Source organism: Cannabis sativa, chromosome 8 (genome assembly GCF_029168945.1).
Source record: "Cannabis sativa cultivar Pink pepper isolate KNU-18-1 chromosome 8, ASM2916894v1, whole genome shotgun sequence".
In the NCBI taxonomy this organism is placed as follows: Eukaryota; Viridiplantae; Streptophyta; class Magnoliopsida; order Rosales; family Cannabaceae; genus Cannabis; species Cannabis sativa.
Genome location: NC_083608.1, coordinates 36,872,148 through 36,890,761, shown reverse-complemented (window position 1 = coordinate 36,890,761; position 18,614 = coordinate 36,872,148). Strand labels below are relative to the sequence as shown.

The following is an 18,614-nucleotide window of genomic DNA, read 5'->3' as shown; positions in this document are numbered from 1 at the left end:
ATCAAATCATTCAAAAAAAAAAATATCACATAAACTACTTAAAATTAATATACATATATATAAATATATATTTTTCTGTATAATTAATTGGTGAGAAGTAAAATAGCCTTAAATTGAGAAACTAAATTAGTTAAGGCTAATTAGCGATTTTTCCCCCCGAACTTTGACATATACTAAATCATATCCCCTAAACTTTTTTGGCCGTTAAAAATTCCCCCTGAACTATTAAGATTGTTAAATTTAAGGACTTTTATCCAATTTTAGTAAAAAAATTCTAACATAGATGAAAGTTCAGGGAGCATGATTTAATATATATAAAAGTTTGAGGGGCATGATTTGGTAGATATCAAAGTCTAGGGAGCATGATTTAGTACCTGAAACAGTAAAATTGAATGAAATTAGACAAAAGTCCTTAAATTTAACAATCTCAATAGTTTAAGGGGAATTTTTAACGGCCAAAAAAATTCAGGGGGCATGATTTGGTATATGTCAAAGTTCAGGGGGAAAAATTACTAATTAGTCATTAGTTAATGCCCATTTTTTTTTAAAAAAATTAATAAAATAGTCAAATATAATTAATTAGCTAATAAAAATTATAAAAATATATTTACTACCTATTAAATATATAATAATTAAATTAATTTATTTAATTTTTTTTAGTATTGCATATTAATATATTGTAACAAAAACGAATAAATATGTTGGATCATTAAATATATACGTGTTATATCGTATCACTAGTAATAAAATTATAACCATAAAAAAATTATAACTACTAAATTAATATTCAAAATATATATATATTATGCTAACAAAATTTTATGTACCGTTATTAAAATATGTATACATACCAAAAATTTTATATATAATAAAATAAAATAAAAACTAAATATCATATTAAATAAATATGTTGTTGGAAGAATTCAGACATCACTAAATAAAATAATATATTAAAAATATACACAGAATTACGTGAGTACTCAACCTAGAATGGCGAGTATTCAAACTATGGATACACAGACGTACTGGAAATATAAAGAACACAAAAGAAGTATAGTGGTTCAGTCAGATCACGGTCTGCTTAGTCCACTGTTGCAAGAGTTTTCTGTCATGTCCATTTCATGTTGGATCACTCCTTTATATACAAAGCAAGTGTCCTTTGATTACACAGAGATTGATTTCATTATCAATCCGTTTGTACATTGAATATAACATTTAAATTAATAAAAAATGTAAATACAATAAATGAAGAACAATTTCTGCCCAATTCACTAAATACAGTAACGTATGCGACTTCTATAGTACGAGTTGTCTGTTCATATTCTCGCATAAGCTCGCAGGCTTAAGATGCGCACAAGACTAGTCGAGTCTGAGATGTCTGCGTCCTGTTCGAGTCGCTTATATGGACATCCTGTAATAAGTCGATAATCTAAGACATGCGAGTCCTTATCGGGTTATCGAGGTTGTTGGGTCATCCGAACCAACTCGCTGAGTATAGAAACGATCTTTACCACCTCACAGGAAGATCTTTATAGTCCTCGCATATTTCTTGGTATATGCGAGTCTTAACTCGATCTTCGGTCCTGCTTCGAACGAGCTATTCGAATGCGACCTAGACTCTGTCAAGGTCACATCATCCGGCTGAGTCTGGTTCAGGCGAGGTTTACACTCAAGAGGTCTCTTACTGACATCTCAGCCCTCCTCGAGGAGAGTGAGTCCACGTGTCATTTTTATGGGAGCCTAGTCTCGAGTTTCTAGGTGAGAAATTTTCACTATAACAAAATAATATACTATACACAGCAAAACATAAAAAAATAAAAAATACAACATATACCATACAACAAAATATATATACCTACAATAAAAAAAACAAAATAATGTAATATTAGTAAAAAAATTATATATACTATATTAACAAAATTATATACAACCATAAAATAATTATATCATACTTACAAAATTATATATAACTTTTATATATAATAAAATAAAAACTAAACATGCATGATCTAAAAATAATATACTATACAATAAAACTTATATACCATATAACAAAAAATATATACCTTACAATAGAAATATATATACTAACAACAAATAAAAATAAAAATATATAACATGCTAATTAAATTACATGTCATGTCAACAAAAGTACAATAGAAAATAGAACTTAAATATTGTTTTTAAAAAAAATGATATACCGTTTAACAAAAAAATATCTATACCATTCACCAAAATATATATACTAACAATAATAATAAATATATGTATATTACTAATATATATGTATTATATACTAACTAAATTATATATCCTAATTTAAATGTATATATATATATCATGACAATAAAATTATATACCAGCATTGTATATAATAAAATAAAAATAAATAATATATCATACAATTAAAAAATATAATAATAATAATTAAATATATATAGCATGATAAGAAAATTATTTTGTATTAATACTAACAAAATTATATATCACTATTATACATAATAAAATAAAAAATAAATATCATCTAAGAATAATAATATACCATACAACAAAATAAAAATATACTATGCCACAAAATCAATATACCAAAAAATTATAATAACCCATAAAAATTAAAAGAATTGACATAAATTTAAAATAAAAAAGATTTTAACAAAACTAATATAGTTATACCATAATTTTTAAGTAATTTGCTTCTAATTCTAGAAAAAATATGAAAAAAATTAAGGGGTTTTTTTTTTTTTTTTTTATTTTTACAACTCAAAATAGTTTTTAATTTAATTTTTTTTTTATATTTTTACAGAATTCCATACAGAAAATTCTATAGCGCCTAACAGAGCAACTTAAATCGTAACAAAAATCGGTATAGCAACCTACATAAAAACTACTGGAGCAACTCAAACTGTAAATTTTTAAAAAAATTAAAAAAAATAACATATGAGGTAATTCTCCAAAAAATTATTACTTTTTTTATGTGTCAAAAATAATATAAATAATAAATAATATAAAATAGTCATTTTTTTTACAAATTTTAAAATAAGAATATTTATTTATTTACTTACATAATACTATATTTTAAGGTGATTTGTTATACTTTCCCATTACTAATTACACAATTTTGTTATGGTAGTATTTGTATATATATTTTGTGTATGATAAACAATTAAAAAAAAAAAAAATATAAAACAAGGCATAACTGGCGGGTAAACTAAAAATCAAAGGGAGATGAGATGACAGCGCTGGTGGTAATTCCAGCCAATCACGCTTCGTCGTTGACGGAATTAAGTATCCAACAGGTGATGCCAGTATTATTCCTCTCGACTCGCCCATTCCATAAAATTATAACACGATAATTTGAGTTTTTCTCCCGATATATTCACCTACTCAACCCAACTCAAATATTTTGGCGGGTCCCACTACCAAATTGCGCAGTTGATGAGTTTTGCCTGGAAATTAGTATTATGTTTCATTATCTTTAATTTTTATTTTTAAAAAGGAAAATTTCTCTTTTTACCACAAAAAAATAAAACAGGAAAAGACTGAGCAGAGAAAAAAAGGGAAATTGCTTTTATGTTTTGATTTATTTAATTTTGGGGTTAAAACTTAAAACAAAACAAAGTGATTCGATCGGTACCTTAGACTCGGCGACAGTTGGATACAGAGGGGGAGAGAGAGAGAGAGAGGAGAGAGAGAGAGAGAGGAGAGGCATACCTTTATGGGCATCGTTCATGTCGGAACATGCGATGAGCAAGTAAGTACTGAGTAGTACCACTTGAATCGTCATCGTTTCAGTCTGAACTGGTGGATTTGGTTCACTCTTGAGCTCTGTTCCGGTGCTGAAAAAACCCTAGGTCCGTGTTCTCTTCCGACCCTTGAATTTTCCAGTTGTTGACTCAACTCTGCGATTGAATTTGTACGCATTTTTACCATAGTTTGTCATGACTTTGTCTACTATGAAGCTTTGTTCATGAAAAGCGAATACAAGTTTTGTCCATATTTCTCTCTTTATATATCTATTTATGAAATATCATTCTTCAACTACAGAGGGACTTGATATGATCATGACGATTATATTTAGTATAGTTGGAAATTGAAGAATTAGAATTTTGGTTCGATGTAAATTGAAACTTGGGATTTTTATTTTTTTTAAGCTCTTTTCAATTATATTCATATTGGAATTTATTGTGTGGTAGGGACAATAAATTCAAGTTAGGGTACAATAGAAGAGAATGCAATTTTATTGTTAATATTTAAATTTGTTATTAAAAATATGATTAAGGAAAAACGATTTTCGCATCAGTAGTCTAAAATTTAAGGTGTTAAGGTTCTCCAAGTGGGTTGTGATTGTTATGGCAAGAGCAGCGAAAGAAGGTGGTTGTGATTTTGTTAATGTGAAAGGAAAACAAAATCTTGAATTCTACTTGGAGTATTTTTTTTTTTTCAGTCCGATGTCCATTTTCTGCTATAAATTAGGAACTGCATTATGTCTCTCTCTAGAGTCCGATGGGGAAAAAAATGAGGTGTTGACATTCAGAGTTAGCTGATCATGGTGTAGGAGGAATGTAAACATGAGGTCGGGACAATGCTGTATGAATTGGGTTGAAATATAGTGAAATTATGGACATAGCAGAGAGTTTCTAGAGTAGATTTCTTTTAAAGTTTTTCAAGGGGAATTTGTAGGATGAATTTGAGAGAGTGCGTTCATTTGAACTTTGTAGAAAGGTAAGAGCTGTCAGCTGACACGACACATTAATATTAGTGCAGGAATGATGTTAAGGGCTATAGAATTGAGATTCTTTACATGATTGAGGATGAAAACTAGTAGTATGTAGAGGAACCTAATTATCAGGAGAAGTTGAAAATTATGTATTGACTGTAGAACCAACTAACTTTAGAAAATTGTATTTTTATTTTATTTTTTTTTCTACAGTAATGTTCATTCCTTATTCATTGTTAATTAATTAAGCTTTTTATGGTAAACTTGTTATTTCGGAGTATCGTATTTAATTCTGGCTTCCGTTTTATTTTAGTACTGTCCTAATCACTGCTTTTTTTCTTGTAGGTTTTATATGTATTTGCTATTTAAAGGCTTGGTTTTCTTCTTTTGAACTTGGATCATATGTTTGGCCATTTAGTTTGATTTTATCATACAAGGGCAGAGTTACTAGTTCAGAGTTGGATGATCACTTTTGTGAAGATTCTAGAGTAGAGTTTAATGACTTAATTCCAATTTTATTGCCTCCCTAGTAAAGTGTTTGGGATCATATTTCTCTTTATGGCCTCATACCTTTTCTGATTGTGTTTACTGCTGGTTCGATTACCTCGATCAAAAGTTAACTGATTTCAGATTTGTGGTTGATAGATCTGATTCGAGCTGTTATTAGCTGGTATCTAATGTTTTGAGATCCATTTGGCTTTAGAATGGTTCAATTGATAAAGAAACGTCTTGATGAAGTCATTGGGTTCATCTGCTTTGTAATGAACTAAAAGAAAATGCTACTGATTTTGAACAAATTGTGCATTATATTGAAGCCTGCCTCCTTGGAAAACGTTGTATTTATGCTATCTGGAAAACACAGTAGCAAAGTGGGTCTTAACGTTGTTATATAGAATAAAGCATGGAGTATATTTCAGAGAAGAAATTCCCGCTTGATGCAAATGATTATAAATTATATGAAGAAGTTGGTGAAGGTGTCAGTGCTTCTGTATACAGAGCACTCTGCGTTCCACTTAATGAAACTGTTGCAATCAAGGTTCTTGATCTGGAGAAGTGTAACAATGATCTGGTATGTATGCCTCCTTTTAACTCTGGATGTTCATGTGTTTTTTCAAATATGTCTTGGATTGTTCTTTTTGATTTTTAACAACATTTAGTCTTTAAAATTTATCTTTTTATATTTGATTAGTTTATGCATCTATACATGTCATATATTGATGTATGATTATGTTGTTGAAATATATGTTTCAATAAAACTGTAATTCAGATTCTTATTAGAGAAAAGTAAAAATAGTCAAAAATATACTCCATGTTAGTGATGCTCTCAATCTGTAGTGTTATTCTCTTCATGTTGAGTTAATCTTAAATGTGAGGATAGTAGTTAAATTCAGCTTTTTGAGCATCATATTTTAAGTCTTTAGCTTTACAACTATTTGTCTGTCTGTAGACTTGTCCATGATTTTGTGATCTTGGGTTAAATTCAACATTTTGAACATTATTTTTCAACTCTTTAGCTTTACTGTTATATTTCTGTTGATTTGTCCATGATTTTGTGAATTTTGTTATATTCAGCTTTTTGAACATTATTTTTCAAGTCTTTAGCTTTACTACTACATGTCTTTAGACTCTGATGACTTGTCCATGATTTTGTGATCATTGGCTCAAGAATGTTAATTTGTATCTGTTCCATTCTTATTTTGCTATTCAGGACGGTATTCGGCGAGAGGTACAAATGATGAACTTGATTGATCATCCAAATCTTTTGCGGGCACATTGCTCTTTCACCACTGGCCACCACCTTTGGGTTGTGATGCCATATATGGCTGGGGGGTCATGCTTGCATATAATGAAATCTTCATTTCCTGAGGGTTTTGAGGAGACTGTTATTGCTACATTATTGCGTGAAGTTCTCAAAGCTTTGGTTTATCTTCATGCTCATGGTCACATTCATAGAGATGTGAAGGTATCATTTCATGATGTGCTGAACTTTTATTTATCCATGGCTTATTATTATTATTTATTATGTTTTTTTTTTGTCGCGGGAGGGGAGTAATTGCAGGTTAGATGTTATAATAACTATTGTTTTTAAGTGTCTAAATGGTATGGTTGGCTTCTTTCACACAAGTTATTTGAAGAATAACATTAAATAAGTATTTTGAGGTGAATTTATTAAAATAATAATAATCACGGTCACAGAGCTGATCTAATTAGTGCTTTTGAAGGGAGTATTTTTAAAGATTTCTATTACCTGTAGGAGTCTTAGAACTATTAACACTTTAGTATTTTTAAAGATATGCTTAAGGAATATTTTTGTCTTATATGAATGCTGGCCTTAGTTTAGGAATGGGTTGGGTTCTCATCATTAATTAATCAATGATGGTCTGCTGTATCTTACTTTTTTTTTTAAAAAAAATTATCAATTACATATTAAGCTGGATAGTTATATGTTTGTTCTTTCCCCTGATTAAATATATACGGCTGCTTATCCTGGGGTTGGTACTGAAATGTTGGCCTTATTGAAATTGTTAGTTTTCTTCTGCAGGCTGGTAACATTTTAATCGATTCTAATGGTGCAGTCAAGTTAGCTGACTTTGGAGTTTCAGCATGTATGTTTGACACTGGAGATAGGCAACGTTCTAGAAATACTTTTGTTGGAACACCTTGCTGGTTGTTATTCTTTTCTTCTTCTTTTTCTTTATTTAATTCTTCATACGGGTTTGCCAATACTCTAGATCCTGTTGTTATGGTTGTTTCAACATTTCAAAATTCTGTGTGTGACCACTCATTTTTTGTTCTTTCTTTCTTCTCAGGATGGCTCCTGAAGTTATGCAGCAATTGCATGGATACGACTTTAAGTGAGTTTGTTGCATATTTGATATATGTTTACGTACTTGTATGTCCTTCAGTGCCCATACATATGTTTAATTGAAATTTTATAAGATCTTTCCCCGTTTCTATCCCATACACAGAGCAGACATTTGGTCTTTTGGAATAACTGCACTCGAACTTGCTCATGGTCATGCCCCCTTTTCCAAGTATCCACCAATGAAAGTAAATTTCTAATTTTCTGATTTTTACATTGAAAGCTGAGTCATTAGGCTACTATCATCTATTAAATTCAAATCTTTCTTATATTATTTTTTGCAGGTTTTGTTGATGACTTTACAAAATGCTCCACCAGGTCTTGACTATGAAAGGGACAAGAGATTTTCAAAGGTCTGTGGTGTTCACTTAATTTTACTTTTTATTTACGTATTTATTTATTATATTAAGAGAATTTGTTTTGCAGTCTTTTAAAGAGCTTGTTGGCGCATGCTTAGTGAAGGACCCAAAAAAACGCCCAACCTCAGAAAAGCTTTTAAAGCACCATTTTTTTAAGCATGCACGTTCTACTGATTATTTGGCCCGCACCATTCTAGACGGTCTTGCTCCATTAGGTGATCGTTTTAGGACATTGAAGGTCTTCTTCTGATCCTCGATTAGGCTTTTATACTTTCTTGTTTCTGTGTTGGTTCTCACATTAAATAATTTTGTCTACTATTTTTCTGAAGAAATTTTCTTCTTTCAGGCAAAGGAAGCTGATCTTCTTGTGCAGAATAGTGCACTCTATGGGGATAAGGAGCACCTATCGCAGGTTGTAACCAATGTGGTTTATTTTTTAATTTTATTGTACAAAGGCTAATTCATTTAAAGTTTGTAAGCTTATATTTCATGGCTTATTTTTTTGGTTGGGGGGGGGGGGGTGTAACTTTACCAAACTTCTGTCTACTTTGAATTTAACTTAATTATTACCTTGCAGCAAGAGTACATCCGAGGAATCAGTGCCTGGAATTTTAACCTTGAGGATTTGAGGAATCAGGCTGCCCTTGTAAGTGGTGTTGGTACCTACCTAGTTGTGTTTACATGTTTTTATTTTTTAAGTGGAATTTATTAAAATAAATTTGGTATACGCTGTTTTTGCTTTTATTTGCTGTTTTTCTTGTCATGTAGTAAAAACACCTTAATTGCCCATAGATTCAGGATGATGACTTGTCAAATGAAGAAGAGATGATGAAGAAGCAAATAGATGAGCATAAAGATGTTGGGATTCCAGAAGAGAGGCTGTCACCTGAAATGGCCAACCAATCAAATCCTACTTCTAATCAGGAGGTGTAGAGACTCTCAGAAGTATCTATTTTTATTTTTATGTTCCCCTTATGCTGATATTTAATTATATTAGTGAATTAACAAGTGGTACCATTTCATTGTTTTCAGGATGGGTTTAATGATCTTAAGGATTTGGAGAGTTCACTTGCTTCCTTTCCTATTAAACCTCTTCAGGCACTTAAGTATGATGAGTTTGCTACATTGCTTGTTATGCTAGTTTTTTTATTACTATATTTCAATCTGGTCTGGGGCAGTCATAGTTGTTGTACATTGCATACTATTGTTCTTACAGCATTAATTTTCCAATAGAATGTATTATTAGTATCAATGTGTCGATCTTAGTTCCATATCCATTACTATAGTTCTTACACCATAAATTTTCCAATAGAATGTTTGCATTATTAGTTTCAATTTGTTTGCGTTAGCAGGAGATTAAATTCTTCTATTTGTTAACCATGTGCATTCTATCTTAGTTTTCATTTTTGTTTTCTTTTCTTGTGTATTTTAGTAATTTCCAAAACCCCTTGCTATTCATCTTATAAGTATTCCATTGTTGATACAGAGGTTGCTTTGATATTTGTGAGGATGATGAGAATGCCACTAGTCCAAGAACTATGTGCCAAGAAAATGGTAGAACTGATGGTGAATGTTCTGGGCAAAGTTCATCTATCCCACGTCATATTGTAGCTGAGCATAAAAAGTTTTTGAGCGGTACACTCCTTCCAGATAATGTTGTTTCACCTAAAAGGGTTGTTGGTGAAGGTAATAGGTAAGCTTTCTTTAAATTAAAATTAATTTTTTTTCTTTTCTTTCTGAAAATCAGTGCAGAGATCCTTTTCCCCTTACATGTCTGTCGTCGATCTAGTTTATTTGTAAAACTTAGTGATAGGTATCTACTGAGAGGGTACTGTGGGGAAATGATAGGAGCTATGAAACAATATCTTTGTGTTTATTATCTCTTATGTGCTACTGTAATTTGTTATATTGTTGTATTACCTGGTTCTTGTTTTATTACCCGAGCCTTGCTTGCTGCTGATCTTTCGTTAAATAATATTTAATGATTTGTGTATACTAAAATTATTTTGAAGGGATTATCCACAATCAAAATTTCAATCAGAGCGAAATTATAGTGGTTCACTGTCGTATCGGCAGAGGCGAGATGTCAATAATCCTCCATCTGGTGTGTCTTTACTCGTATCTTCTTTTTCTTTTTCATTGGAAATTCAATTCTGAATGCTATATTATATTGCAAACATAATTCTAACAATAAATTTTACATTCTGTTTTATCCTCTCTTTGCAGCTGAGGATACATCAGACGGAGCGATTGTCCAACATAAGGGTCGGTTTAAAGTCACTTCAGCGGAATTGAGTCCCAAGGTACAAATTCATAAACAAGTTATCAGTCATCATGATTGATGTTGTTAGTGTTAGTATAATAAGTTGGATCTTTTCTGAAGCTGTGATTTTTGGTTTTCACGTCTGTTGTTACTTTTTTCACCATAAAGTTATTGCTTTATACGTGCATGAAGGTCCTATGTCTTAGCATTTGCCACATTGATTTCATTCTTAGTTTTACGTTTAGTGCCGTGCTATGTTCTGTTAATAATTAACGCTGGACTAATGTATGATAAAACGAATCTGATCAATATATCTTCTAGGTATGGCTGTATAACGATTGCCATTCTTGTTTATGCTACAGGGTCTTACAAATTGTTACTTCAACCCAATCTGTGGTGGTTTAACCAGTCCAGCATCTGCAAACCTCACAGCCTCAGCCGTTCTTCCATCACTGCAATGCATTTTGCAGCAGAACACTATGCAAAGGGTTTGTCACTAACTGTAATATTTTACCTTGCTTTAAAGTCTAGTGATAATTAAGTCTCAGTTTCTTCTTCTTTTTGAACAGGATGAAATAATTAAATTAATGAAGTACGTGGAACAAACCTCTGGTAAAGCTTCTCATCTTCTCATTGTTTATGCTTTTCCCTTAACCATATCCATAATTTTTATTGTTTTTGACATATTTAACTTGATATAGGCAAGCAAGCAGAGTTCACTGATGTAGGAACTTCTGACCTTTCGCAGGTATAGATCAAACTCTCGTTCTGTTTTGAATGTTTAATTTCGCACCTATGCCTATTATTGTGCTTTGACTGTTATTTCTTTCTAAAACCTCTGTTTAATTTCTATTGATGTAGCATTACCTTTTTCTGTTAAAATTTCCATAATTGACCCTTTTTTGAAAAGATTGGGAATGGGAAAGCTTGTTTATATCAAGCATAGAATCGTTCAGCATTTTTAGAATTGCTTGCTAACATTGTTAATTTTTTTAATTTTTTCGTTGGGGACATGGTCAAACTTTCTGGGGGTGCTGCTAATCCTTTTTTGTAGTAGCACATTACTAGATTTAATTAAACCTATAGCTGTCTAATACGCAAACCCCTTTTGAGCTCTCAGGTTAAATGTTTTATTAAAATGGCTAAACTAGTTTCTTTGTTAACAGACATCTTATGCTTTATCCCGGGAGAGAGAGCTGCAGAACCAGGTGAACAATTTGCAACAGAGGTACATAACAGAACCAAATAAATTCTACTTACCTTTTATCTTTACATTCGACTCATACCCATTTTTAATGTCAGCGTTGGGAGTCTTATTGAGGAATTGCAGAGACAGAAAATGAAAAATGCCCAGGTTTGTGCACTAACCTGTCTTCAAATGCAAGACTGTTTAGTTTGTTAGTGTTAATTGTTTGCATATTACAAAATCCGTTGGTTTCTGGATTGTTCATTGATTACCTTTTTTAAATATTTTTTTTTGTTGAACTTGGCATTTTTTTTTCTTGAAATGGAAAAGTCTTTCTGAAATAAGGCCTTTTTAGATAATTAACTGATTGGGGAAAAAATGTCACACATTACTTGATTTCTTATGGACTGAATCTTATAATATCACTTGCTAAAATAATAAAAGTGTGCTACATAAATTTGATAGAGACAATCCTCCCCTACTGACTGGTTGGTGACAACTTGTACCAGCAAAAATGCTCTAAAACAGCTCATGTACTAGTTATGATTTAAAGATTTCTGTCTATATATTTCGATTATGAACCTAGCATTCCTTGTCAGAAGGGGCATACTTGTTCACATTCTTGTCTATTTCTTGTGCAGTTGGAAAGACAATTGAATTCTTTGGCCCACAAAGAGGAAGAATAAGGCACATGACCTTGTTAACCTTGATGGCAATGTATCTTCACGGTTCAAAATTTTAATAATTGGTTGCAAAGAATGATGACAAGCAAAGAAAAGAAACTGCTTGATAAACCGAGTGCGTGACCATATGGAAATTTTCTGGTCGCCGAAGCTATACTACACAAGATAATAAAGGGCATTCTTTTCTACTATACTGTTCATTGTACCATATGTGTGAATGTGTGTTAGATGCAGAAACCCAAAAATTTTGAGATCCATTTCCTCAGTCTCCCCTTCTGTAATTTATTTTGCTGGATATTGTAATTATGTTCTCTCCCAAACCCAAATGAAAAGTGCAGTGACAATAGCCTTGGGCTAATTTTTAAACAATTGCATTATTCTTGTGATTATGCCATCATAAAGTTGAGGCATTAACCTTAACTAAAGGTGTTTTTATATTTTTATTGTCAATTTTTTTTTTTTACAAAATTAAGTTTTCAAAAATATTATTTTAAAGTTTTAAAATTATAAAAATATTTGTCTTTCAGTAAAAATAAAAAACTAAAAATAACTATAAAGCACATGGACAACAACAAGAAAATAATTAAAAAAAAATAAAATAAAATTAAACATCAATTTAGTTGTAATATGCAAATCAATGTCAATTCTTTACTTATTTTGTATTATGAAATTATTTTTTAATATTTTGTATTATGGAATTATTTTTTATTTAATTTTGACAGCTAGATTATGCTTTTTTTTTAGAAATTAAATGAATTATTACATAATTAATAATAAAAGTAATAAATTTTATAATTTTAAAGTAAAATATATAATATAATGAGTAATATATAATTTAAACAATAAAAAATTAATTAGACAACAATATAATTTTAATATTTTAAAAAAATGAAAAAAATTGTATTTAAAAAAATATGTCAAAAAAATAAATTAAATATTTTTATATTTACAAAGCAACACACATAAAAAAAAAAAAAAAAAAAACTAAACTAAAAATACATACTGTTGACCGAGATTTTCGGCAACTATTAAAATATGATTATAATAAAGAGCTATAAGAAAGTGAGATGAAGGTTTTTTACGTGGTTGGGGCGTTAATGAGCCTTAGTCCACGAGTCTCTCTTATTAATGGATGTATTTAATACAGATTCCACACTTGAGAGAATGTCTTTCTCTTAAATACAGAGAACGTTCTTGGTGAGTATTTTCTCTTCTTGCTCTTTTGCAAACCAAGATTCTCGACCCCATTAAATGAGCTTTGAGGGGGTATTTATAGTGTTTTGGTGGGGTAATCCCTAGAATTGTTCTTACACATGTATCTGTAAGTATCCATAAAGTTGGGCATTTCCAATGAATATACCATGGGTGATGCATGGTCAAATCCCTGTGTGTCTTTGTAGGGCTTTTATGAAGAATGTCCTTTTTGCCTTGTGATTGACGTGACTCTTCGCGAGTAGCCGTCGCTAGACTTAAATGATCATTACCGTAGCGGCTGGTTTGGGGGTTGTGCCGTCGGACTTTATTGCGTGTTACGGTCCCAACACGCTTCCTCCCATGCGGCATTAAATGCGACTTGATTGCTCGGGAGAGACACGACATATCCGGAGAGCCTTCACGCTATACAAGCTTCCGGAGTACCTTGTACTCCGGTGCCTCCTCCGGACCCATGCTAACGGCGCTTCCTTGTGGCGCACAAAGACTTAGCAAATGTTTACAAGTTATACGATCCACGTGTCCCCTCTCGGCGGTCCACGTATTTTGGGCGGGTACGGAGCAACATTTACCCCCCAAGCCTTGTTTACTTAGTAAAAATAAACCAAGGCTTGTTCAAGTGTCTCCGGTCGACTCCTCGTTTCCCTGGCTCAAGCCTCGAGCGCGTGGAGGCAAATTTAATGATGTCATTTAATGCAGCGATTTGCTTTTTGCAGGAATGTCTCCAGCCGCCTCCTCGGTCTTCTGATACGAACTTGGGGCGCGTGGAGGTGCGTCTAATAATGGCATTAAATGCAGCGATTCGCTTCTGCAGAGGTCGATTCGTTTCACGCCCTATGATTGATGCGGCGCATTAATGGTGTCAGACGGATACTCAAACGTTTCCACCGCCTTTATGGCAGATTGATCTGATCCGTTGGTTTTCGGGAATTCGAATCGTGCGTCTCCCCTGCCGTGCGATTGGTAGGTGATGACGCCTGTTCCTCATGCATTTTTGCCTATAAAAGCCACCACTTTCCCTTCATTTCGGTTACTTTCCATCCCTTGCCATTTCTGCTCGAATTTCCTAGAGAGAAAATTCCCCAAAGCAGCACGAACTGCCTTAGCACTTACACACTCCTTTCAGTTTTCCAGTGTTTGCCTTCGCCGGTTCTTCTCAATTTTCACTTGTTCACATTCAGTACCCCCCGTTCAGCGATCTACTGTAAGTTCCTTGCATCCTTATTAACATGCTTTCATTTACTTCGTTCGCTTTCTGGGTTCGTATTTTGAGACTTCTGGGTGTGTGAGTGTTTAAGTTCTTCGAGTTCTGCTTTATGTTTACTGCGTTAGTTGTAGAATCACCATTATCATGCCTCTGTTGTAATCATACAGCTTTGTTTGAAGAGAGCCATGCATTTTTCGTTTAACAGTTGCTTAGGGCATAGGATGGTTTTTCTTTTTTTTCTCTTTTCGCGAAACCACTTTCTGCGATTTCACTGCACCCGACACTTGTTCAGGGATTTTCTCCAGAGTTTCTCATGTGACACGTGTCCGGAGGGGGCCTCTTTCCAGCGGTTAGGGGACCCCCACTCCCTTTTTCTTGCTTTAGGGTTTGGTATGGGACCTAACTGCTGGACTTTTCTTTTTCCCTTTTTGTTTTTCTCAGAACACAAAATGTCTGCTTCTGGCTCAAAATCTTCGAAGAAGAAAGGAAAAGATATGGCCACGCTGGAGGAGGTTTCTCTGGGACCCGTTGCCCAGGAGGGATATAAATCCCGTGCGACTGGTTGGGAAGCGGCCGAGCTTCGATCCACCCTGACTTGTCCTCACCAGCTGGAGAACATTATTAATGTTGCTGGGATCAAACCCTCCACCTCAGGGACCTTTCACCGGCCTCCTCGTGACTCGGAGACGCCTAATCATAACTATGACGGCTTCGGGGCTTGGAGTCAGACCCATTTGATGGCCGGTGCCATGCTCCCGCTCCAAGATTACTTTGTTAATTTTCTTGTATTTGTCGGCCTTGCGCCATACCAACTTATTCCTCAAGCTTACCGCCTGCTCTCAGGCTTATTTATTTTTTACACCGCCCGTGGCTGGGGGTCTCCTAGCCGGCGGAAATTTTATATTTTTATGAACTTGTATCCGTCCCCAAGAAAGGGGACAAACTTAAGGATGGTTTTTATGGGTTCCGGATCCACCCTGCTAACGAGGGGGTGGTTCCGTATAATAGGCAGACTCACGTTAAGGAGTACCGCCACCGCTTTTTCTTTTCTTCCGGGTTCAGGGCCGTGGACCATCCGGAGCTTCTCACGGAGTGGGTGCGGATCCCACCTTACCAGCGGACGCTTCCCACTCAGGCTTTCCTTCGAAGGGCCCAAGCCTTCGCCTCCTATGACCACGCCGATCTTGATGTCGGGGGCCTAGTCACCACGGAGAATTGTAGAAAGGCCAAACTTATCCTTTCTCACCAATCCGTGGATGACTCCAACCTCTCACGGGTCATCTGCCCCAATGTGAGGGCGCCGGTTGCGGAGAAGGCCTTCCGGGACGAGCTTATTGCCACGACAGAGAAGAAGTACCAAGATTATCTCTACCGGAAGGCCCAGGAGAAAGCGTACTCTAAGGCCCAGGCTGCCTCGGGGAGAGGACTTCGCGTGGGGAGTCCGGTGGTGCGAAGGAGCCAAGCCATTGCTGGGAAGTCCGAAGCTAAATTTTTTGACAAGATACTTCAAGAAGAGATTGGGGATCGTCCTGCCAGGAGGCCCCTTCGTATTGAAGATTCTTCCGAGAAGCAAACTTCCCGGCCACAGCCTTCGGCCCCCGAACCAAACTCGGGTGCTCCCGGTGCTAGCACCTCCGGTGCCGGCGGTAAGTCTCCCTTGATAATTCGCTATGTTCCTTCCGTTGATGAATACACCAGTCATAGGCCCGTAGGGTTCGACGAGCGTCTTCGTAGATTTAAGATGCCGTTGACCCGGTGGGGGATCGTTTGAAGAAATTTTATTTTTTGAACTTAGGAGATTACCTAGGTCGGTCCCGGATGGGCTCCGGCCCTCCGGAACCTATTCCCTTAGGTCCATCAGCTTACATAACGTCCAGCTGGTTTCGGCCCTCGGACAGTTATCTCGGAGTTGACACCGCCAGCATTAAAGTACAGGACTTTGCTAGGGCCGAATTAGGAAGTTCGGGTAGGAGTAGCTTATTTGCTGTATCTTGTATAAGCGGTTCCTCGCGGACTTCTAACACTTGCTTATTTTTTGAAACAGATATCTCCATGGATGCCATCCTGGAACAGCTTGCCGGGGTTCATACTCCCGTGGCTCCTCCGACCTTCACCTCTTCTCCCCCGGCCCCTTCCTTGAAGGTTTCTTCCAGCGCTCCCCCCGACACTATTGACTTAGTGGATGACGAGGAGGTGCTTCCGGGAGAAGGCCAAGGGAAAAGGTGGGACCTCTCGGAGGAAGCCGTTGAGGGTGCAGGAGAGCCTCAAGCCCTTCCGGAGGTAGCACAGGAGGACGAGGAGGAGCCTGAAGTGGCTCTGATTCGCAAGCGTAAGGGCAAGATGGTTGCCCAGGATGAGCCGAAGAGGCCTCGGAGAGCCGACACTCCTGCCCATGGCCTAGACGGCGGGGTCTCCCCGATGGAGGAAAATCCTGCTCCTCCCCACATCGAGCTTACCCCGATTCCGGGGGACGAGGTGAGGCAGGAGCTTCGCATAGCTAAACATAACTATGCTATGGACGAGTACTCCCGGGGGTATGCCGAAGTGGAGGCCCTTAGGAGGATTCTGCGAGCATCAACCACCCGGAATACCAGGATCCGTGGGACCTTAATCTGGACCCCTTATCGGACTGGTTCCGTCGCTTCCTAGGGCCTACCTTGGCTCCTTTTGCCGCGGAGATGACCGGCGAGTTCGCTTCTCAGCTCACACGTTGCGCGCCCAAGCGGTTTGCCACTTGCGCTTCCCTGAACTCCATCTTCCAGGTTCAAGACCTCAGCCATTCTCTCACGGTGGTAAGTACTTTGCAATTTTCGCGTTTCCTTTTATTGTTTGCATTTTGTTTTTTTTTTTCTTTGAGAAATTTCTCCTTATACTTCGTTATGGTTCAGCTTGCTGCTGAGGCTGGCCGCCTCTCCAAGAACATCATAAACCATGGCTTCACTCTGTCCGACTTCGGGGACATGAATGACGTCAGGAAGGTCCTCCAGGACCTCACAGCGGAGAGGCAGATCTACCAAGAGGCTGCCGAGCGCCAGGAGGCAGCGGCCAAGGCCAAGGAAGAGGAGGCCAAACGGAGGGAGGCTCAGGCGGAGGCCATGATCCGGGACGAGGCTCAGCGGAGAGACAGGATGGAGGCTCAGCACCAGGAGGAACTAAGGGCTCAAACCGAGGCTGCTGAGAAGGCCAGGCGAGATCTCCGGGAGGCCAGGGAGGCTTTGGATGAAATGGTCGCCAAGGTGAGATCTTTAGAGGAGACTCACCAGTCGGACATTGAATCCAAGGCCGCTCTAGCTGCGGAGTTGAAGGAGCTTAGGGATTTCAAAGAACAATCCACCAGGAAGGCCAAGAGGGCCGAGCTCCTTTCTCCTGTTTCCTGCGCCCGGTGCCCGAAGCGCTTCGATGATGGTGTCTATATGGCTTGGGCCACCAATGATCAAAGTATCAAGCTTACTTTTTATCCCAAACCCGAGGAGATGATTGCCAGATTTCGGGAAAAGAAGAAGAAGCTTGATGCCGCGCTTGAGGCACGGATTGGACCTCGTCTTCCTCCGCGGGCCGACTGAGCTGCCGTATTACTGACCCAGATTCTACCCATTTCTTTTACAACTTTTTTTTTGTACATATTTGCTGCTGCCTTAGAACAATTTACATATAGGTGGCAGCTTTCATTTGAAGGGGAGACAATTATATTTTAAGGCCTGTCCCCGGGCCATTTATATGTATATGACCTGCCCTTTGGGCTAGGATATTTTTTTTTATATGCGATCTTTATTTGTCGCACTTATATATTTTAACCTGTCCTTTGGATCAGGATTTTTATACTTATGCTTTTTATTTTTCTGCATACTTTTTGACCTGCCCTTTGGGTCAGGATATTTTACTTAGTTTGTTTTTGTTTGTCCGTGCGGTATACCCTAGTACCCCCCTGAGTGGCATAGAAACTTTGTTTTTAAGGCACTCAGTTTTATTTAATATAGAGGAGGTATACATTTGGACGGTACAAACCCTTTGAACAAAATCTAAGTTTAATTCGCTACTGGTAATATTTTCTGAGGTGATCGGCATTCCAGGCTCTTGGGACAGTGGTACCGTCCATTCTTTTCAGTTTGTAAGTGCCAGAACCG

General features: G+C 36.3%; 1 protein-coding gene across 2 annotated transcripts; it reads left to right on the top strand.

Annotated features, from left to right (window-relative positions):
* The first annotated feature begins 3,495 nt into the window (after positions 1–3,495).
* LOC115699186 (serine/threonine-protein kinase BLUS1) lies at positions 3,496–12,440 on the top strand. Of its 2 annotated transcripts, none has more exons than XM_030626466.2 (21): positions 3,496–3,851; positions 5,063–5,786; positions 6,426–6,680; positions 7,260–7,384; positions 7,528–7,572; positions 7,687–7,768; positions 7,865–7,933; positions 8,007–8,177; positions 8,286–8,351; positions 8,517–8,585; positions 8,732–8,866; positions 8,972–9,045; positions 9,426–9,632; positions 9,952–10,043; positions 10,166–10,242; positions 10,565–10,690; positions 10,772–10,814; positions 10,904–10,950; positions 11,369–11,430; positions 11,505–11,556; positions 12,030–12,440. In XM_030626466.2, the coding sequence occupies exons 2-21, from the start codon at positions 5,619–5,621 to the stop codon at positions 12,072–12,074; spliced, it is 2,010 nt and encodes a 669-aa protein (XP_030482326.2). In that variant the 5' UTR covers positions 3,496–3,851; positions 5,063–5,618; the 3' UTR covers positions 12,075–12,440. The 2 variants fall into 2 exon arrangements, with proteins under 2 accessions (XP_030482326.2, XP_030482327.2); XM_030626467.2 differs by having other exon boundaries at positions 3,511–3,913.
* The last annotated feature ends 6,174 nt before the right edge of the window (positions 12,441–18,614 follow it).